At 44.7% G+C, this 23,791-nt stretch overlaps 1 protein-coding gene across 2 annotated transcripts in view; it reads left to right on the top strand.

Moving 5' to 3' along the window:
• Ush2a (usherin) overlaps window positions 1–23,791 on the top strand; it is a 668,288-nt gene that overhangs the window by 611,261 nt on the left and 33,236 nt on the right. For both annotated transcript variants that reach the window (XM_028760212.1, XM_028760216.1), the window contains 3 exons: window positions 5,268–5,495; window positions 9,634–11,153; window positions 14,864–15,185. In XM_028760212.1, the coding sequence (XP_028616045.1) occupies window positions 5,268–5,495; window positions 9,634–11,153; window positions 14,864–15,185 (2,070 nt within the window). The remainder of the gene's footprint in view (window positions 1–5,267; window positions 5,496–9,633; window positions 11,154–14,863; window positions 15,186–23,791) is intronic.

A 23,791-nucleotide genomic window follows, 5' to 3' on the forward strand; every position in this document is an offset into this window, starting at 1 on the left:
AGAGAGAGAGAATATTCTCTTTAATTTTAATGTAATTTCAAAAAACATTTAAAGAATTGAAGGCAACTGCTCCCTGACAATTCTGCATGTTTCCCTGACCATGTAAGTGCTTTGCTTCTTCTCGCTACCTAGTGATAACACCTGGCGCACACACGAAACCAGAGGCCAGGAGACTAGGATGTGTCTTACATTCCTTCCTTGTATTGTGAATTGATCTTCGATTTGCAACAGTTCTGCATGCGTGTGGGTTGACATTCATAAATGTCTTCTCCTTCCAGTATACAGCTCCACGAACAGAGAAGGCTGCAGGGACATCCATCTACTTATGAAATCAGTAGAAATTTTCTAGTAAAGTTACGGCTTTTTAGTCTTGAGAGTCTTACCTTGGTTTACCATGGGTTTAATGATCCAAGGTTGAGATGTTGGAAATGGGTTGATGGGGCATCATTTCTTAAGACTAATGTCAGTTGTGTAAAATAAATACTAACTACAAATATGTGAATCAACCTTTGAGGAACTCAGATGTTACTTTTCTAAATGGAAAAATTAAAAGGAAAAGAAAAAAAATAAAGCCTGCAGAATCCACCTACAAGTCAGATTATCTGGGTTTAAGAAAACTGGGAAAATATTTTTGTTAGCATCAGAGCATAGAAAAGGCCCCCGGCTGACTGAAGCTGCTCCCTCTAAATCCATGGCTTCTCCAAATGGTACACAAGAACTTGGCCAGGGAAACCTGATGGCTTCTCATGCTCTGCTTGTCTTCTTGGCCTAATACTCCAGCTCCCAGCCGGAGCTTTTCCTTGCCTTTGTCATCGTGAGAAAGCAAAGTGTGGCTGAAAAAAAAATATCTACGAGGTCGACATGCTTTAATATGGGTTGGCCTGAAACTCTCTTTGTATGTAACTGTGTGTATCGCATGTGTTCATGTTGGGGGCGGGTATACATGTGTGATCATGTGTGTGGAAGCCAGACTGCAGCACAAGGTGACTGTTTTGATTGTGCTCCACCTTCTTCTCATAGGCAGAGCCTTTCATGGAACTCAGAGCTAATGGATTCAGCGAGGCTGGCTGCACAGCCAGGTCCAAATGTCCTCCCATCTCCTCATCCCCAGCACTGGGACTGCACATGCGCACCAGCGTTTGCAGTAATTTATGTGGTGCTCAGGCTAAACTCAAATCCTCACTTCCAGCAAAGGACTCTCCCTACCCCTTTCAAAGTCGCTCAATTTCTATAATTTTGCATTTATGGCAACTGAGGGGCCAAAGAAACACCCTCAGCTGGTCAGAATTTGTAAGCCAGAGCTGATCTATTTTAGGATAAAAAGCCAAGGAGAGCAAATCAAAGGCAGAGGCACGAGAAATCTCACTGACCTGGGATGGAGTGAGTGGTGCCCCATGAAGATTAACCCTTTTCCAAATTGTAGTAAGCACACATAATACTCCTTGATGGGCAGAGCGGCCCCTGAGCCTCGCCACGTTGGCTTCATTACTGGGAGCAGCGTGAAGAAGCTTCCTCAGGGCTGAGGTATATGGGCTTAGTGAAAATGCTCCACAAAGACCATAGGGAAAGCTCTGGAAACTGCTGGATCATCAGATCAATAGACTCAAAGGTGACTGAGTTAGGTAGCTTTCTGCAGTTTAAACATTTGTGCAGGGACTATCCCCCATGCAGCCTTTTATTGACAGCTACAGATCAATGGTAATTTTTGATCATTTTCAACCTACATAAACCTATTGACCCCTTGGCCACCTTTGGGGCACTTCAAGTCGTCAAAAATAATCAGAGGAGATGGTGTAAAACTGTCAGACTGCTGAAGACTCTGAGTAGTCTTCCGTGTCCCCAGGAGCGGAGTTGAGAGGTTAAAATGTAGTTCAAATTGCCATCGGACCCTCAACTGGCTGAGCATCCCATAGAGTCCTGTCTTCATGCCTCATAAGCGATATGCTGATTTGTATCCCAGCTCTGACACATCTGCATATAAATTTTTAAAAAGTGAAAGAGGCTAAGGCTAAATCTCATTGGAACTATCAGATGGAGAGAACCGATTAGGATTAGTTCCAGTAGAAATCTCTTCCCACTTTATCTTCTGGAGTTATTCTTCATCTGGTGCATAACAAAAGCTGATATACTCCCCAGAATAAAAACGTGTGGAAAGGTTACCTGCATAGACAAGACGGTCTAAGAGAGAGGGAAGTGAGGATAAACTGATAACCAGAGGGGAGCGGTACAAAAGACTATAACTCAAAAGAACCAACAGGGCCAGGTTGTCACTCAAATGTCTGAGTGTTCACCTGGCATACAGGAAGTCTCCGTTCCAACCCAGCTTCACCTAAGATCAAGTATGGTGGTCATGCTGGCCATCCCATCACTCAAACCTGGGAGGTAGACACAGAATTTACACTTCAGGGTCATTCCCCATCACAAGGCAAATCCAAAGCCAGCCTGGGACACATGAGAATCTGCACCAAACAACAAAAACAACAACAACAAAAGTTTAATAATTAAAATCACAGGAGAGGAGAATGAGGCGGGAGAGAGACGAGTAGTGAAAATTAAAAGGTAGGAGAAAAAAATGCCAAGTTGAGAACATCCAAAGAAGAAAAGGAGAGTTGGGAGGAACCTAGAAAACACAGGATGGAAAGAGAGAAAAGCAAAGGTATGTGCAAGGGGTGGGAAGAAGAGTGGCACTTCAGAAATAACAAAGCAACAAGAGAACTCTTCCCCAGTAAAATGCGATATTAAGGTAAATGTAGGTGAGATTAGAAAACACTATTAAAATCCCCCTTTACTGGACCACACCTTGAAACATGTGTGTCACATATGCCGGGCTTGTACTTGAGGCACACGCAGGCCATGTTTCTGCATTAGACAGTGGAGGTTTTCAGGCAGGGGCATCTTGAATCCTTTCGCTTTCAAGGATCTGAGCCATAAATGTTTATTAAAAGAATCTATAATGAAATCAGTTCTGTTATTTTTTTTTCCTGGTTGCCGGGGGTATGCTGGAAGACAGAGCAGCCGGCTGTTAATCACTAAGTACTCATGTTATGGAAAGTGTATGATAGTATTGCCATCTAGGGGCTGAACAGAAGTCTCTGCTCTGAAGTAAACTGTAATGGAACAGGTGCCACTATTGACAATATACATATGCTTTTGCTTTATAGCCCACGTAGTTTTCCAGTTTCTTACGACAAAAACTGTCTCTAAGTGTGCCCAGCAGTCTGCTTTCTTATCTATAATCTATTAGAGGTGATTCTGGGTCACTCTGGGGCCTCTGCTTTTATTGGCATCTATTACTGAATCTTCTGAACAAAGAATTATTCTTTTTTGCATTATTAATCTTACCCATGTTTGCCCTATTTCCAGAGAAAAAAAATCATTTGTCAGAAAAGGATGCTTGTAATCAGGGCTGGAAGCACTGTCGGATTTAATATTCATTGTGGTCATCCTGGCTCGATGCTATATTTATCTAAAAGACCAATCCAATGTTGTGGAGAAATAAGTTTTTAAATATTCATGATCTAACTTTTAATATTTTAAAAAAGAGAAATTAGTATTTCTGTAAAATTTGTTTCATAGTCTGGACGCTTAGCAAATGTTTAAATATTAAAAGATTTCAGGAGGTTAGCGTGTAATATCATAATGGGACTTACTGAAACAGGAAAATTGACTTTATGAGTCTCAGATCCATAAAAGAAATTGTATTTTTCTCCGTCCAGGTTTCTCACAGAATAAGAGTGCTTGCTCAGTTGAAGCTTAAAACCAAGAATGGGAGGAAAGCATCAGAAATATGTCTGCAGTCTTTTAGTTGTATATGCTTTTCAGTTTCAAAATGACATTTGGAAGTCCCCAGTGTAAGGACCAGCCTTCCTCATAACTATGACTGAGTTCTCAGTCAACAACTGTGGAAAATAACTCCTTTTCCTACCTCTACCCATCCAGGAAAAGAAACACTTGATAAACTATCGATGTCACACTTAAACATCAAATAACACACAGGCTGGCCACATGTATCATTACATGTAAATAGCATCACTCAGCCAAGACTTAGTCATGGTCGTCTATACCCAGTGGTCATGGTTATCTCCTCTCAAAACTCCTGTGTGCGTGTGGGTGTCCGTGTGCGTGTGTGTGTGTGTGTGTGTGTGTGTGTGTGTGTGTGTTTACTCATGCATATGTTGTTATCCCCCTGTTGCAGGCATAATTCCTACCTTAAACAGACATATCCGTCTAGCCCAGATTGGCAAGAGCACCCCAGGGCCTCTCAGAATGTTAAGATTCTTAGCTCCAGTTAAGTTATGCAAAATATGTTAAATGTCTCTCTGCAAGGAAGAAACAAACAAACAAACAAAAGGAATTCTGCCATCCCTTTCTTCTTTTAGATCCACAGAGGCGAAATTCTCAAAGCCTAGATAACAATCACTTTGGGCGCATCTCACGGTCTTAGTTCCGGTTGCTAACAAATGGGAGTGACTTCATATTTGCATTAATAATAGACTTCTCCAAGGGTGTTTGTATGTTCATAGTTCAATGACTCGTTGCTGTTTTCCCAAGTTTGTCTTATCAAATTTGTAAGATGTAAATGCTCACCAACACAGTAAGTGGGGGAGGCTGGGAGGCAGAGGGGTCTCAAGTACAAACAAGCAACACTGGGGATTAGGATTGTCCCTGGCAGCTCTCACAAGGACTTCCTGTTAGCCTAGTGACACCCCTCTGCAGCTGCTGGCATGCAACTTGGGGCATCTTCATGAAGCTAAATGAAGCTCTCATCTTGGGCATCACAATTCATAGGTTACAAACTCTGAAAACCCAAAGGTCCCATCTGATGCAGCTTTTCCACCTACCCGAGAATCGTACATCAGTTCGATCAATGGTTCTCAACCTTCCTGGTGCTACAACCCTTCATGACAGTTCCTCATGTTGAGGTGACCCCCAACCATAAAATTATTTGCATTGCTACTTGGTAACTGTCATTTTACTACTGATACGAGCTGTAATGTAAACATCTGATATGCAGAATATCTGATACTCAACCCCTGTGAAAGAGCCATTCGACCTCCAGGTTGAGAACCACTGCATTCCTTGCTGTATTCAAAATGTTGACAGGAACAAGCAAAATAGCACCTACCTTCTCCCCAATGCTAGTCAAACCTTGACTGTATAGCTCTGCTATTGTTGCTGACACCATGTGTCCTGACTTGGCCATGCAGCTCAGAGAATAACCTTCTATCGACTTCTAAAGGACATCTAACCTGCCAACTTTCTTACAGGGAACAAGCCATCAAGCCAATCTTTTTGGCTTGGAACCATTCACAACATACCACATTGGCGTGGTAGCTGTAAACAGTGCAGGAAAGGTGTCAAGCCCCTGGACCCTGATTAAGACTTTAGAATCTGCTCCAAGCGGACTGATGAACTTTACAGTGGAGCAGAGAGAAAACGGCCAGGCTTTGCTGCTGCAGTGGTCAGAGCCAGTGAGGACCAATGGCTTGATCAAGGTAAAGTCCACCCTGCATGGGAAGTCACACCTGTCATCTTCCACATAAATAGATGAACCCTGACATGCCATCAGGTCACTGTGAGAAAACCAGCTTCCCAGCTGGGCTAATTCTCCTTGATGGCTCCTCCAGGCACTTCACCTTAGATCAGTGAGGAACAGCTTGGGGAGGGGCACCATGGGTCCAGCAGTGTGCAGACACTGCCTCATGTAATCCAAACATCAGCCTCACTAGGTGGGACCCACTAAACTTCATGAGGCTCATGCAGGTTAAGTAGACGCTTTGGGCAATATTGCCAAAGTGGAGGTGGGATTTGAAGTCAAGGAGTCCCAGAAGCTCTGAACTCTAAATGACCCTGGCCTTACTACCCCCAGAGCCACCTTCCTGTAGGAGTTTCAATAAGACCTACCTAATTCACACTCTGCCTGATTCACTAAGAAAGACACATCTGCTTGCTAACCCCTTGACTTCCACACGTAGCCCTGAGAAAACAGTCTGTAAAACGGGACACGTAAAGTGTCACCTCGCCAACCTGGCAGTAGAAAGGAGATAGAATTTCCATGAACACCTCACATTTGAAGCACTGAACCCTTACCCACGTGAGGTAGACCTACCTCCTCTTTTTGACATCCTTCCCAAGGTTGGCAGCAAATCAACCATCGGTTTTCTCCTCTGGCTTGCCCACTCTGGTTCTTCCCTGGGTCATGATGGCAGAATTCCTAGCTACCGCTGCTGTCGCCACTGCCTGCTCCTGTCATTCTCCCCAGATGGTGGAGATGGCCAGGGTCTATTTCATAGGAAAAAGTTAGGACTAACTCTAAACGTCAACTTAGAGTCTTTTAAGAAGAAAGAGACAGGAAATAACAGCTCTAGCCCAGGGTTTTCTGGAACCAGCTCTAACCTCTGAGCCTGTCCCTGGGCGGCCTCTCTGCTTAACTGGAGACAAGTGAAACAGGCAGGCCACTTTACTTCAGCAGACATCAGACAAGGCTTCCTCCAGGGCAAGAAACCTAAATCCCCAACCCTAAATCCTTTATCTTGGCTCTCAGGCCCTCCCCAGCAACAGAGCCCCTTCCACCCATCAAAGCTCTTCCTGTGTTTATTCTCCCTCCCCCGCGACTGCTTCTCCTGAACGTGATTGACAATAGGAATATTGACTCCCCTTCCCTTCATCTGCATTTCACCAAATATTTATTGAGCTTCTACTAAGTGCTGTGCACTTATTCAAGAGGGAACAAGACAGAAAAGGTCCCTGCTGTCAAGGCCCTTACATGGGTATGAATAAATTCGAGGGAGAGTGTAGTGTCAAAGAGGGACAGAGGCCCAAACAGTAAGCTGGTAAATAAACAAGCAAGGGAGATTCAGGGAGCCATGGATGCTATAAAGAAAATTAAATAGAGTCATGTAATTGTGCCTGCTCAGGCTATTTTAAAATGGATAATCATTTGAATTGAGTTGACATTTGAGCTGAACCCTGAATGACAAGACAGAGGCAGTCAAGTGAAGATATAAGAGGGGAAAAAAAAAAACGTTCCAGACAAAATGAACAGCAAATGCAAGGCCCAGAGGCAGGAGTGACCTTGGTATGCTCAAGAAAATAGAAGAAAGCTTGTGTGGATGGAACGTTGGGGAGGAGAAGATGGCACCAGGAGAGACCAGAGGCAGCACGGGCCCAACCTTGTGGGCTGTGACAGTAGCGGGGAGACTGTTGAGAGTTCAGTGAAATGTTACCAAAAGCTTTAAGCAAAGGAATAGCACGATCACGTCTCATCCAGACTGCACACTGGCGACTGGAGAGAGACTAGGAGAGATTAGAGCCTATTGGAGAATTCAGGGTAGAATTCAATTAGATGGTTCAAATCAGGGTGGAAATTGTGAAGTCAAGAAATATGGCGGTATTAGAAATGTACATAGAGAGGAGAGAGGATATCTTTGATAATCGGCCAGATCTGAGGCATGAAGGAAAAAGACGGTGTCTCCTCAGACTGGCCTCTGGGCTCTGTCCTTGAGGTGTTAGCTAATTGTGAAGGGAAAGTTGGAAGAGGAACAGGTTTTAGGGGTGAGTAGATAGTCAGAGGTCAAAGTCTAGACTGCCACAAGAGGCTGTCACCGAGATGTGTATCTGTAGTTTGTTAGCAAGTAGCCATATTTAAAACCATGGTGACGGACAGCATCTTTATGAAGAGAATGTAGTTAGTGATGGTGAGAAGATCTTGGGGTCACACATTAAGATACAAGAAATTTGGGGATCATGAAGAGGAAGAGTGGCCAGAGGAGAATGGAATGAGAAAGAACACTGAGGGAGGGGTGGGTGAGTAGGGTACCCCAGAAGCGAATAGAAAAGATGCTGTGTGTCACTGAGATGGGAAGAGACACAAGAACGGAAACGCAGACCCTGACTGGGGAAGAGCAAGCTCACTGCAATCTTGGCAGGAAGATGCTGCGCTAGGATCCCCTAGGATCCCCTAGGCTTGTGGAAAAGATGGTGACCAAGAAAGGTGGAGACTCATTGAAGAAACTTGAGTGGGAAGGACAGCAGAGATGTGGGACTGTGGCCAAGAGACTGAGGTATTGAGACCTTTATGTAAAAATCAATGAGATGGGAGAGCACACTTACACACTAATGGAAATAGCCAGAGAGGGAGGGGACCCGGTGATGGAGGAGAAAATGTGGATCATCTCAAGAGTGACATTCCTAGAAAAGGAGGGGGAGTGACAGCTTGGGTGGCTTTTAACTGGACATAGATACTTCAGTCCTGGTGAAGATGACCACTGGTGCTCTTCAGCTAACCTTGGGATACATCCAAACAAACCCATCACTAGCTGAAAATATTATTGAACTGAAAATGTATTCTAAATCCATAGCCTCCGAGTACCATAGTTTGGCCTACTTTAGTTATTCCTATACACATTTAAATTAGCCTTCAGTGGACCAAAATCACCTCCCACAAAGGCTATTTAATAGTAAAATGTTCAGTGTGTAATTTGTTTAGTACAAAACTGAAGGTTAAGAAAATGGCTGTTTCAATATGTCTTCTCACCAGACTGTAAAGATACCATAGATCAGAGAACAGCCGGAGTATCCCACTCAGGACTGACAGGAGTGTAAAGGTAACAGGAAACAACATAGAGTGAGCTTTCCTAACTTCATCAGCATCTCAGCGGAGTAGGCAGGGATGTCAGCAACCAACTCTGAGGACAAGACCAGCAGCACGCTAGCCGTGAATGGGGAGACGATAAGATAGAAAAGAATTAGCTTGAACAATAAGAGAGCAAATGCAAAGGGGAGAATAGGGCTACCATTTGATGATTAGCTAAATAGAGATTTATGAACCAGCCAGAGAGTATTTGTCAGTTCCTTGTAATTACAAATGATTGCCGCAGAGGTTAAGACTCTGGGCGTGGTGAGCACAGATGGGCTTGCCCAGACCAAAGGCAAATGCCACCAAATAAGCAATTGATTCTTTTGTGACTTCAAAAACATCTCTGTCTCCCATATAATTATTAAAACTATGTAAATGTATGTCTGTATATCTGACAGATAGATAGATAGATAGATAGATAGATAGATAGATAGATAGATAGATAGAGAATAGATGGATAGATAGATAGATAGATAGAGAATAGATGGATAGATAGATATAGGATAGATTGACATGCCTAAGTATGTATATATTTGTATAACACAATGTGAGCCTACATACACATACACACATAGACATAGATTTTTCACCTATATCCTGTAACAAGGATGGCTAGCAGTATAAGTTCATTTCACAGAAAGTTTGGAGGAAGGCAGATTGCTCATATAAACCCATGTACCGTAGTCAGGATGAGATCAGAGGCATGAGGTGTCCATAAACAGGACATTTGAATGTTCTTCTTCCCTTTCAAACCTCATGAGAGTCATGCGAGCCATAGCATTTCACAGCCTGAGGTATGGGTCAGTGCTTAGATGTTATCCAAGTTTTCTGTGGACTTCACATGAACGATGGCAGACTCCCTGTCTAAAGTCAGCATCTGAAAGCTAATGGGTTAGGACCACTGGGATCAGGCAGGCATGTGAATGTTTTAGAGAGGCTAAAGAGCTTCAAGGACCTCACAGTACTGACATCTTCCTCTTCTCTTCCTCCTGCAGACATACAACATCTTCAGCGATGGGCTCCTGGAGTACTCTGGCCTGGGTCTGCAGTTTCTCTTCAGGCGCCTGGCCCCCTTCACTCTCTATACCTTGACCCTGGAGGCTTGCACAGCAGCAGGCTGTGCTCACTCAGTGCCCCAACCTGTCTGGACAGAAGCAGCCCCTCCAGATTCTCAAATGCCTCCTACCATCCAGTCTGTGGAGCCCACCAATGTAAGGCTGCACTGGTCTCAGCCGGCTAACCCCAATGGGAAGATAATTCGTTATGAAGTGCTCCGCAGACACTTGGCGGGAGAGGACTGGGGGAACACGACGTTGCAGGCGGACGATGGGAACACTGTTTTCACAGAATACAACACGGAAGGGAACGGGTGGGTGTGTAATGACACAGGTCTCGAGCCATGGAGGCAGTATGCCTATAGAGTCTGCACTTGGAATTCTGCAGGGCACACCTGTAGCTCTTGGAATGTGGTAAGAACACCGCAAGCACCCCCAGACGGCCTCTCTCCACCAGAAATATCCTATGTGTCTGTGAATCCCCTCCAACTGCTGATTTCCTGGTTTCCACCCCAACGCTCTAACGGTGTCATCCAGTCCTACGAACTTCAAAGAAATGGAGTATTCTCCACTGTCAGATTCAATGCCAGCACCTTCAGCTACACGGACAGCCAGCTGCTTCCCTCCTCAACGTACAGTTATGCAATCCTGGCCTGCACCGGTGGTGGTTGCTGTACCAGTGATCCTACCAACATCACAACTCCTGAGGCACCTCCATCCGGAGTCAGCCCTCCAGTTCTTTGGGCCATCAGTGCCCACCAGATAAATGTCACTTGGTCCCCGCCATCAATCCCAAATGGAAAGATTGCTAAATACTTGCTTCGGTGTGATGGTGAGGAGCACCTGGCTGGGCAGGGCCTGTCCTTTCTGTTCTCTAACCTGCAGCCTTTCACTCAGTACAATATCTCCCTTGTGGCCTGCACAAGTGGAGGTTGTACTGCTAGTAGGGCCACATCCGCCTGGACAATGGAGGCCCCGCCAGAGAACATGGACCCACCAACACTGCACGTCACAGGCCCAGAATCCATAGAAATTACATGGACACCTCCAAGAAACACACATGGCCAGATTAGAAGTTATGAGCTCCGGAGAGATGGAGCCATTGTGTATGTAGGGCTGGAAACTCGATACCATGATTTTACCCTTACTCCAGGTGTCGAATACGGCTACTCAGTGACTGCCACCAACAGCCAGGGCAGTGTCTTGAGCCCACTTATCAAGGGTAAAACCAGTCCCTCAGCCCCCTCAGGTTTACAGCCCCCAAAGCTGCATGTGGGGGATGCTCTTGAGATCTTAGTGGATTGGGACCCTCCAGTGAGGGCAAACGGCAAGGTCATCAACTATACTCTCTTCATCCGTGAGCTGTTGGAAGGAGAAATCAAAACCATGTATGTTAACACAACGCACAGTTCTTTTGACACACGGTCACTCACAGTAAAGCACCTAAAGCCATTTCACAGGTAAGCAGCCAAGCTGGGTTTCTGGAAGCAAGTTATTGTCCTTTCTGTTGTACTGTCGAGGCAAGATATATGAGACAATTCCTTCCATTTTCACTTAACAACAGCTTGCTTTCTCAGACTCTGAAGACTAGAACTCTTACAGGTGATGTTTTGATTCTAGTTTTTCAGAAATGTTGGCAGTTTGTCACCTAGAGTAGATCCTGAAGACATGGGGCCAATCCCCTACACGAGTTGCAGGCCATCAACAGTTATTTAGCTGAAAGAAGAGCTGGAGAGACCACTAAGTGAGTTAAGCACTTGGCACTTGAACATGATGATCTGTGTTAGATCCCTAGCACACACAGAAACAGATAGGTTTGTTCATATAACTTCAGTTAGTGGGCACACGACGGGTGGAATCAAGACCACCAGATTACCAGCCAGCTACAGACTGGTTGAGTCAATGACCTGCAGATTCAGGGAGAGACCCTGTTCTCCAAAAATAATGTGGAGAGTCTCGGTCCACTCTCTAGCTTACACACACTCACGCATGCACACACACACTCATGCGTATTCATACACATACATACACACACACACATGCATACATATATACATGTACACACATACATTCATACACACATATACACACACACTTACACACATAGACATACCCATACACACATACATGCGTACACACACATAAACTCATACATCCACATACATATACATACGCATACATATTCATATACACACATATTCATATGTACACACACATACACACACACAGTCACTCACACACACACATATTCATACACACAACTAAAATGTATCAGCCAGAAGTCTACTGAATCAGGATTTGTAGCCTCCCCCCCTCCTGGGATAATGAAGTCTTGAGTGAAGGATCCTCTGCAGGACTCCCTCAGTCTTGAACTCATGACTGCTCAGATGGCAACACTTTGCTAGTATGTGCTGTCCTACATCCTGTCTGGCTTCTGTGAGATACATTAAAGTATTCTACACCAACACTGTTTCTGAAGCTTCAGAACCTCTGCGCATTTCCCCCATCCCATTTCAGGTACCTGACATCCCCATAGAAAAGAGTAAAATTTAGTAAAGTCAGTAGAATCACTTTTTAAAAGATTATTTTGAAGTCTGCAAAGGCATTGCTATCCAGCCACCACAGGTAAAACTGAGCTCTAATTATGATGTCCTGGTGTGTAGATTAGACACCGCCACGATTATCTCTGGTGGATAGGGCTGTTTGAATGAGGCATTCATGGTCTTATGCATCTACTCAGGGCAATTATTTAGCATCATATTAAATATTAAACAGTAATTAAAAGCTCTTCAGGTATTCTCCACAGCTAATCTACATGCTATGTGAGTGGGCTTTTATCTCAGGACATTTAAAAAGCCCAGGTTGGCAAGGAGCCCTGCATTTTTGTCAGAATTTCCTCTTTATGTGACCTCAACACAAGTATCAAAATTATTTCCATCTTCCCCCTCTTTGAGCCCTGATATCTAAAAGGATTTCTAGAGAAAATGGCTTCCCAGATGTCAAAGTAACACACTTTCTAAGGAAAATAAATACATACAAAGACCAACATGGTAATCCTAGGAAGAACACATAGAAGAAGTGGAGAAGTGGAGTCCCGATTGTCAGCTGACACCATGACACTGGGGAACTGTAACAGAGTATCAAAGCTGGATCAGTTTCTTGTCCTTTTTGTTTCTGTGGATTTAAAATCCTATTAGTATTTACTAGATACAATGAAAATTAATGTGTCCATCTTTGTCACCCCAGATGGCCAGTAGAACAGGAAAGAAAGTGATCCGGAACTTTGTTTGTTTGACATTGTTGTTGCTACTGTTGCTCTTGCTGTTACTGTTGCTTTTAAGAGAGTCGCATGTCGCTCACTATGGACTAGGACTCATTATAACACTGAAGATGATCTTAGACTCCTCATCCTCCTGATCTACCTTCCAAGTGCTAGAACTACAAGTCTGTGCCACCACAGACAGCTTCTGTTTGTTTGTTTGTTTTGCTTTGTTTTGTTTTGTTTAAGACAATGTCTAATGTCACCTGGACTGGCCTTGAATTTCTGGTCCTCCTTCCTCCACCTCCTCCATGCAGGGATTACAGGCTTGCCCAACTCTGCACAGTTAGGACTGCCAGGGCTAGCCCTTCACTCATTCTAGGCAAGCATTCTACCAAACAAGTCACGACCCTCACTTGACCTAGGACTTTAAAACTACCCACAGTTAATCCAGAAAGTCCTTCCCTGTGTGGAGAATCAAAATTGACCTGACAGCTTTGTTTAGAAATCTGACCTACCATACACATACACAGTGGTTGGTCTGCACACTGATCAACTGGCAATGCCAGCCCACTAGAGACATGTAAGACAGAAGATAAGACAGGAGAGACAATGGGTGGGGTGAAGAGGATGAAAAAAGTCTTCTTTAGGTATATTTTGAGTTGCTGTGATAAAATACCGGTTCAAACATAGCTTAACAGGAGAAGGGCATATGTGGGCTCCCAGATGACTCAGTCCATTATGGTAGGGCAATCAGAGTGGCAGGAGCGTAGGTCACAGGACATCCAAAATCAAGTAGCAGGGTGGGATGGTTCCCTGGGGTTCAACCCACTTTCTCCTCTTCGTTGAGTCTAGGACCCCCACCCCAGGAAATGGTATTACCAGCTCTTGTTTCTGGGTCTTCCCACCGCAGTGACTGTAACCAACCTTGAACCCACATAGGTGTGCCCAGAGGCTCTTCACTTGGGGTGTTTTCCAGATCCTGTGAGCTGACAGTTCACACTAACCATCACCGAATCATATAGGAAATGAAAAGCATAATTAAGACGGCGGAAATGCAGAACAGAAACCAAGCCAGAGCAGAACAGGGACAAGCAGAGAGGAAGGAGAAAATGACAACTGGATCGGAGGACAGTAAGGAGGGGATCACAGATAGCCCCGCTCTGGAGGGAATGTTGGTGTGTCAGGAAGTCAGCTGGGCGAGAGAAGCAAGCAGCAAGCGCTCACTGGCAGCTGAGATACTCCACGCTAACCAAGGGCCTTTGCATTGGGAAAGGCTCTGCTATGGAAATCTAACCTTTCCAAGCAGTAGATACCAGCTCTACAGCAAAACATAATTGATTACTGGAACTTGACTGGGCAGTGATACGGTGTCTCCATGATGGATAATCTAGTGTTCAGGGGGTTAACTTTGCCCCCCAGAGGTCTTTGCAGGAGGCAAGGGAGCCTGTTTTAAGATGTCAGATATCAGGTGAGAAGATTCATTACCACGGAGACCGTAACTCGGCAATGCCCCTTCATAATCTGAAAGTATTCCCAGGGAATGGCTGGGCTCTGGCTGCACAGTAGGAGGAGTCTGAGTTGCATACAAAGCTGTGTTAAGTACCTTTCACAGTAACCAAGTTTTCATGCTGCTGAGGGGATCAAGAGTTTCTTTACGCCATACATCTGTCTTCAGGCAAAAACTGACCACTCACCAGACAGATGAAGGTCTTTCCCTTGAGTTTAAAAACTTAGATTGAAAATGCTCAAAACTTTCCATAAAAATATACCTTATTATTATCTAAAAGCTAACTGTCCATACAAATAAATATAAACTCCTTTCTTTTTCTTCTGAAAACATGTGGTCTTCTAAAAACTTGGCCCAGTGAGAATTAAGAGTCACCTGTGATTCTACGTTGTTTCCTCTAGGTATGAAGTACGAGTCCAAGCCTGCACTGCCCTCGGATGTACCTCCAGCGAGTGGACATCTACCCAGACTTCAGAGGTCCCACCTCTGATGCAGCCAGCCCCACATCTGGAGGTGCAGACAGCTGCAGGAGGATTCCAGCCTATAGTAGCTGTGTGGTGGGCAGGGCCACTCCAGCCCAATGGAAAGATTATATGCTTTGAATTATACAGAAGACAAAGAGCAAGCTGGCCTGACGTGTCCAGTCCACTGCTAATCTACAACGGCAGCTTAAGTTCCTTTATGGACTCAGAGCTATTACCATTCACGGAGTACGAATACCAGGTATGAGCCCTATGTCTTACGAAATTCAGGCTAAGATGGTGCACACCCATCAGTGTTCCTTGCAATTCCAAAAGACACTTAAAGAGATGTAGGTTCACAGAGAAGATTGTAACACCCTTTAAATCTTCCCAAGTAGTTAGTGAGTGGAGGAAGGCCATCCATTTACCCTCTTGATTTTCCTGGTCCTTGGTCCATATGCTTGGTTTTTCTGTAGGTTGCAGATAGATTGATAGATTGTTAGTCGTATGGTTTCTACTGTCAGGCTTCCTTCCACCTGTGTTCCCTTGCTCGTAAGTATTCCTCAAACCATCCTTAGGAAAATAATCCGTGGGTTGGGGAGGGGGGGAAAGGAAACAGAAGCAGAGTGGCAGATGTCGCTGGTCACGGTGCTCAAGGGAAAGGGTGTAGAGAAGAACCAGAGGCTGTACCTAATCTGCCTGTGGAAATGAAGTAACTAAAAAACCAATCCATCCCTCAATCAGTAGTTTAGAAGACATTGCATATCCCTTAAGACTGAACATTGGAAATGATGTTCAGAATACTTGGAGATCTCCGAGATGCTTGTGAGGCTTGGCTTTGCCACTGAATCGGCATGCACCATTCCTGCAGCAGCAAGGCCATTTCCTAAGGAAGATGGATCTGATGTGGCTTAGTGTCACCTAGACAAGGGATATACACAGGGCTGCACTCAGCCACGCACTCACTTAACACTTGACTTTACCCAGCAACTTGGAATTTTCAAAGGCAGAAATCAGAAGTCTTGGTCGAATTACCCCTCAGCTCAGATTCCGGGTCTGTCTTCCCCAGTCTCCAAGCACTATTTATTCTCCCACTGTTCCCTCAGCTTCACAGGCCCCCGTAGTGTCTCCTCTACTTAACCCAGACTTAGTTTCTCTAGCTTGCAGTTCAAAGATGGCTGATGGATAAGCCCTGAAGGTCAGGCAAATACCAAGAAGAATCTTCAGATAAAAAAGACTAAGCCCGGAAAGCTTGTCCAAAGGCTGTAGCTCAGTTGGCAGAGTGTCTGCCTAGCAGGCAAGACTCCCCAGGTTCTGACCCAGCACTGTAGTAACACAACATGGTGACACTTGCTTGTAATCCCAACACTTCAGAGGGTGAGGCAGGAGAATCAAATCAGAAATAACAATAAAATTTCTAGCAGTATGATAGATACAAATAAGTGTGATGATTTGATTAGCGGTAACATTTTATGCATGAAAAGAGTACCTCAAGACAACATTGTATTTACACAAATTGCCCGAAGAAGTCAGCATTGAAATATAAATCAACTCTTGAACTGAAGAAATACATAAAACATAAATCCAAACTTACTGTTTGTAATTACAAATCTAAAAACTCTCTTAAAAGCAAGAGTGTCCTCTTGGTTGAGTGCCAACTATTTGGTTCCAAGATCGAATTTGAATGGATGGGAGGCTATTTATAGTATTTATTTATTTAGCCCATTTACATATAAATGTTTCCACAGAAACAGTTTTATGATAAGAAAGCCACCTAGATAATGCTGACACAATTATAGAGCAAACTAGAGATATACTTTGTTACATTCTTGTTTTTAATTATGTGAGTGTGTATGTGTGTGTGTGTGTGTGTGTGTGTGTGTCATGTGAGTGCAAGTACATGTGGAGGCCAGTAGAGGGCGTTTGATCTACTTGAGCTGATGAACTCTGGTCCATCGCAAGTACTTCAACCACGCTTGACTTAGGAGACCTCTCTTCAGCCCTCCAAAATAAGTTGAAAGCAGAGCAAACTGGAAGGCTTAGGATGGGATTTTGGCTTGTGTCAGTAAAGAACAAATACCTATTGTTCCCACTCCAATAGAATACTATTAGAAAATGTCAGGTCCAGCGTGGCCCTCCCTTTGTTTTTTTTTTTTTTTTTTTTTTTTTTCTCACTATCCTTGTGAAAAGGTGTGAAGTTGTCAGTGAGCCCTGGGTTCTCAATCACCTGATCCACTTTTTAGATGGCAGTAAATACTCCGAGACTCTGAATGTAAACTACTGACTGCAGCTCCCTCGGCGTGCCTGTCTCACTGGGGTAAAGCAGGATCACACATCTATAGACATCTCAGCTCCTTAAGGCATTTAAGTTCCAAGCATGTATTGAATCTCTAGTTAGGGCTCTTACCAGGAGTGATGGGTGATCAGAGGACCCTTGTCAGAGGCTGAGGCGAGCGGATTCACAGGATGCTTTTATGCTTTTATAACTACTCCTGTTGACTTTGAGTCACAGTCTTCTTCTACTTTTCACCAAGGTTGCTGGCATCCCAAGTGCGAGCTATCACATCCAACTTATTCTAGGTTGTTTTCGAGACAGAGTCTCGCTGTAGACTTGGGTGGTCTACAACTCAAATGTAGATTGGGTTAGCCTTGAACTCAGAAACCTTCCATCCTTCTGCCCCACCTTCGTCTTACATCACCAAGTGCTGACATTAAAGGTGAGCACCACAAAGGGGATCCCACCCTAGCCTTCTTAAAGAAAACCCAACTCTTTACCTGTAGGGGAGGAAATGAGGTCGATGCTCACTCCAGAAGTTCCTGTCTCAATCAAACTATGTTTTCCTTGTAAACCCTTTTATGCATCCCTGTCATTGTCATATGGTTTGCTTGTGTCCCTCTAGATCTTTGGAGGTAAGAGTTAGTACTGAGTAAAATAACACTTTGAGAAAAGTTGAGTCATTTCCATCTCAACACAGCTCCTGGGAGTCTGAGATTCTGTAGAACCTAACACTGAACAATAAGGTGTAAAACAGACAAACAAACAAAAGAGCAGGTGAGGTATAAAGCCTGACTGTGGGTGATAGGAATACCTGTTTCTAGTCCACAAGGATGGGCAGGTGGCTTTGTGGAACAACTCATGCTGAGTCCTATCAGAAATCCAACGGTCCTCATGAGTACTAAATGAAGGGCTGTCTGCTGGAATCTGATTCTCAACCCCGTAAGTGTGCTTTCATGCCCCTATGCTGAATGGAATCTTTCCAGGAGGAGACCTCCCCCTTAAACCAATATCACAAGACTATTAGGCAGAGCCATGAGATACCTCCAAGTCCAATTGGTGTTTTCCTCTAGACCACTTTCTTCTTTGGACACTTCCCAATTGAACTGTGCTGACCTGTACTCTTTATACTACAAACTTCTGTCAGAAATTCCTTGATTGATGAGTAAGCCAGTGAGGACAGTGGACTTCCCACAGACTTAAGGGGAAACCTTGTGTGTGCCTCTCTCCTGAGCTGTCCCAGGCTTGTGCAGAGTTGAGGGTGGAACCCAGGGCTTTACACATGCAAGCTGAGCAAGCCTTCTACACTGAGCTCTGCCCCCAACCCTGCACTTTAGCTTTTACCTCAGGGAGAGATGTCTAGCTAATGAGCAGCTCCAGGTAATTCTGCATTCATATTCATACTCTTGCTTAAGGCAATGACTCACCATGGAGTTGCTGGGGCCTGCCAGGGCTCCCCTTCACTGACTCGTGCTGACAGGGACTTAATTAGCTCTCCTGAAACTTCCCCACACTGACAGATTTTTTTTTCAATAAGCACCCCCAACACACTCGCAGGCTTCTGGTGACTGGGCGACTGAGAATCTACAGCTCAACCTGGCAGGAGACTTTCTGACTCACTGACATGAGGCTCTGGTCTTGGGACTAAAGCTGAGGAAGCAAGGGTGGGCTGGAGGCTGCCACTTTCTGACCAGCCAATGTTGACTTCCAAGAAGAAGATGGAGGGAAGACTGTGAAGGAAACATGGAGGGGGGGTCCTTATATTCCCCACCAAAGCAGATAGATTAAGACCTCAGTAGGGCACTGTGGGTCTCCACCAAACCTACCAAAGTACAGGTGCTGAGTTAGAAGGTTAAGGAGAGACAGGGGCATCTGGTCTTTTGGATACTTGGGCAATTTAGCTTCTTCATGCCTTTCCTCATTGTCTTAGTTTACACTTGTTATAACAGAATGTTATAGGCTGTCTTAGTTAGGGTTTCATTGCTGTAAACAGACACCATGACCAAAGCGACTCTTATAAGCCACAACATTTGACTGGGGCTGGCTTACAGGTTCAGAGGTTCGGTCCATTATCAACGTGGTAGGAGCCATGGCAATGTGCAGGCAGACATGATGCTGGAGAAGGAGCCAAGAGTTCTACGTCTTGATCTGCAGGCAGCAGAAGGGGACTGTCCTCTGCAGGCAATCAGGAAAAGGCTCCATCCTTACAGTGACACACTCTCTCCAACTGCAAACACTTATTTTTCACCATTCTGGAGATTTTGAAGTTCCAAGGGTGAGGTGCCCATAACTGCCATGTCTGGTGAGGGAGCACTCTGCTTTACAAAACACCATCTTATTTATCGTTGTATCTCAGAAAGGAGAGGGAGAGGGCAAGAGGGAAAGGACACAGAGGGGGTGTCTAGTCTCCTCTCATAAGGGCACCAATCACATCTATGAGGAACCCATCTGACAAGAACTAGTCACCCTGTAAGACCTCCTGACTGCCTACAGAGGACAGTCCCCTTCTGCTGCCTGAAGATCAAGATGTAGAATGCGGGGCTCCTTCTCTAGCGTCATGTCTGCCTGCACACTGCCATGCCTCCCCCAACCATGATACTAACGGACTGAACCTCCAAACATTATTACCTTGGAACCAAGACACCACACAGTAAGACTTAGTTCTTCCCTCCACACTCAAGCTATAGAAAGGGTGGGCTACAAGAGTACAAAGAAATTCACCTCATTTTGACTTTTATTATTTTTTTTATTTATCCTTTTTTTGTTGTTTCCTTATTTATTGTGACACAGGGTCTTGGTACATAGCCCTGGCTGGACTTGAATTCATAGAGATTGGCATGCTTGTATCTCCAGAGTGCTGGGGTTAAAGGCTGGTGCCAACATGGTCCATGTTAGTTTTGCCTTCTCTTGATTGACCTATGTCATCTACAGCTTGTGAAATTTGACAAGATAAATCCTGACTCGAAGCCCTTTCATTCGATGACTGTTTAGCTTTAATTGTACTGATGCAAGAGGGCCTGTGGGATCATCTTCAGACAAAAGAAATGGCTGATTGGGCTTCATCCCACTTGGCCTGGGTCCTGGAACCCTAACTGGGGCACTGGGGGAAATGAAAGAAGGACAGACAGACACATGTACAGGAAGGCTGGGATCTGCAATGTCTTGCAAACGTCTTAGATGCTAAACATCCAGGAGGAAGAGGAAGAGGAAGCTGCCATTGCTGGGTTTTGTACTTTTCCAGTATTCTGTGAGCTCAAGGCCTTGGTGTCCACGGCCATGCCAACAATACACATTAACTAAGAGCTTCCTTTATTCTCAAATAAGCATGTGGTCCTATCAACAGTGATGTCTCTTATTATAACCTAGTCTACTCATTTACTAATAAATTTACCTTAAAATTATAAAAACAGCATAGTTTATATGTATAAATAAGTAATAAATCTATCTCACTTATAAGCGATGAGTCCTTAGTGTCCTGGAGGAAACCCACGTCATCAATACGATACCAAGTCTATGTTCAGCCAGTGACAGAGGAGCGTGTTAAACTAGACTGCCACACCCAAGGGAATTGCCCCTACTTATCTGGAGAGGAGACTAAAGGAATTCATCAACACCAAGAGATAGACCAGACACCAGGCCTTGGGAACCTAAGGCAGGACTAAAATCTATGTTCTTTCTCTGCTCCATCGCTCTGTCCTTCCATTCCTCTGTCCCTCTGTCCCTCAGTCCCTTCATCCCTTTGTCCCTCTGTCCATACCTCCCCTATCTAGTTCCTTTGTAGCTTTACCAAGTACAACACAGAAGCTTGCTTAATGGTTAAATCAACATATAAGTGACTGTGCTCAAGACACCATATGTAGGAACCATTCAACCAATATAACTATGGTTAGTATCATTATTACCCTCCCTCCTTAAAAAGCAAAGACTGCCCTTCAGTCCTGAGCTTGTCACAACAGCATTCTAAACTTAGTCTGTTATACCACGTGCCCTGCTATGAGCTGAGAAAATGAAGCTGTCTGAGTGGGCATACCCCATTCCTCGGTCCACTTTCTCTATCGAGACAACTTGGCACCGTGAGAAATGCTTCCAGTCTGAAACAAGAGTTGCCCGGTACTGTCCTTATACCAAAGGCACCCGTGAAGGCTATGGCTCTCTGTTTCTTCAACCTCTTGTAACTTCTATTCTCCAAATAAAACCGGAGTTAGGATCACAAAGCTTGCTGTAAGTGCAAGCACAGAGGCCTGTGTTCAAATTCTAGAACTCATGTTAAAAGAAAAGTCAGGCATAGAGATGAACACTTATGGCGTAAAGACTGAGAAGGCAGAGGCAGAGGGAGAGACGGGTGCCATGGGCTCACCAGCAGGCCAGCCTAGCTTACTGTGGGAGCTCCAGACCAGATGAGGGTTCACAAAGAAGGAAGATAGCAGCTGAGTTTAAGCTCTTTTCTCTAAACCTGTATACATGCACACACAAACACACACGCACACACACACACACATACATGTGCACTTTTATACACAAGTACTTGCACACAGGCACACAAACCTACTTACCCGAAAAACCTTGGAGGACATTGAATTTCATTGAATTTCTATCATTTAATAATCGGGTGCATTATGAGACTAACTATTGGGTATTAGCTTGCATCTAGCAGGCCCGTGCTCCATCCCCCGTCTTTCTATACAGACAGATGAAGAGAATTCTGGTCTGTATTAGTGAGCCAGTCGTAGACTGTACCAATCTCTAACCAAGAGCACAAATGGCTCTGAAGAGGGAGGTGGCTCTTCTAAGTCCATAGTTCCTTGTCCCCAACTGGGTCACTCACACAAGGTTAAGACCTCCTGCCCCATCACAGAGAGTCTACACTTTTCTGTGGCAGATCTTTGCCTCGTCTTGCTTGCTTTCCGAGCTTTCTGATGCCGTTGTTGTACCCGACCCCTTCCTAAGGATTCTCAACATCACGTTTAGCAGGCGTCTTATTGAGCATGTTTTCTGTTTGGCTTTGGACTTGCATTTAATGAGGTATTAATCTCGCTAACGTATTTCTGCCCAGCATGGAGGCTTTTGTTTGGTGAGTTTCTCCCACAAGAACTGATCTCCCTCCACCTCATCTCTCACGGCTCAAGACTTTAAATGATTTATTGATATTGTCTTACTCAGCCTGTCCATGGTTCTGATTCAGCAGAGCCTGGGCACATGGATGAAATCTCCCCCACCCCCACCCCCACCCACCCACACACACAAATAACATTCCCAGAGACAGGGAACTCGGAGCTGCCGTTAGGCCATGGGTCACATCCCATTTGGCCTTTGTCACTTCATTCCCAGGTGAGACTCTGGCCTCCCTCAGGGTTCTGTCCTTAAACCAGCATCACTGGCAGTCTTTCACATTGCCTTCGAGACGGTTACACAGGCATCTAATAACCAAGAAAGCTTCCACCTGAACACAGGCAGAGCTGGACTTGAAGTTCACTTGAGGTGAAACTGAACCTTCTGTTGGTTGTTTGTTGGCAATAAAACATTAAACACCCTAGATTTGCTTCAGTGGAATGAAGATAGGTAACTGTCCCTGCCCTTGTGGCTTCTCGTTGACAGCCCAGAGCCCTGATTCTGTGGATGAGCATGAAAATAAAGGTTTCTTGTGTTAGTTATTTGCCTCCTTGCTGCCATAAAATGTCAAACCAAAGCAGCCTAAGGAAAAGGAGATAATCAGCTCACCATTCCAAGGGTTAAAGTCCACCATGGCAGGAAGGCCGCAGCATGAGGAGCAGGGGGTGACAAGTAGCATTGCATCCACAGACAAGAAGCAGAAGATAACAATGAATTCCTGCACTCAGACCACTTTCTCCTTATTCAGTCTTGTCCAGAGCACACAGCTCATGGAATGGTGCCACCCACATTTACAGTGGCTCTTCACCTATCTGCTAAGTAATATCTCGAATGAATGCTCAGAGATTTGTGTCTGTGTTGGTACTGAATCCCTTCAAGGTAGCAGCAATGACTGTGAGCATCAGGCTCCTCAAGTCATCTGTGGTCACAGTACACACCCAGTTACAAGACTGAGGAGAAGGCTAAAACTATGGCCTCCACCACGGCATAAAGTTTGATTAGTAAGGGTTGGGGCTGTATCTTAGTGACAGAGAACTTGCTCAGCATTCACTAGCTCCTGAGTGTACTCCCTGAATGTACTAGAAGGAAATTAGTTATTAAGACCAAGAAGCCTGTGTATAATGTATCTATAAACATTTTTAAAGTGTGAATATATACATTTAAGAAATCTGATGTTACAGCAGACCCAGTAGAAGAGGCCTCTCTTCTTCGAAGACAGCTGTCTTCACCCCAAGGTCTTATGGCCACACTTGTTCTGCCATGGACATAGGACATTCTGCACACAGGGCATAGCTCCATAGAAAAAGGCTGCTTGGCAGAAACCACTCCACTGAGAAGCGAGGAGGCAGCACTGCTCTGTTTCTTATATCCCACAGGACGGAAGGAAGGAAGGAGGAAGGAAGGGAGAAAGGAAGGGAGGAAGAAAGGAAGGAAGGAAGGAAGGAAGGAAGGAAGGAAGGAAGGAAGGAAGGAAGGAAGGAAGG

Source organism: Grammomys surdaster, unplaced genomic scaffold, assembly GCF_004785775.1.
Source record: "Grammomys surdaster isolate TR1022 unplaced genomic scaffold, NIH_TR_1.0 130, whole genome shotgun sequence".
Taxonomy (NCBI): domain Eukaryota; kingdom Metazoa; phylum Chordata; class Mammalia; order Rodentia; family Muridae; genus Grammomys; species Grammomys surdaster.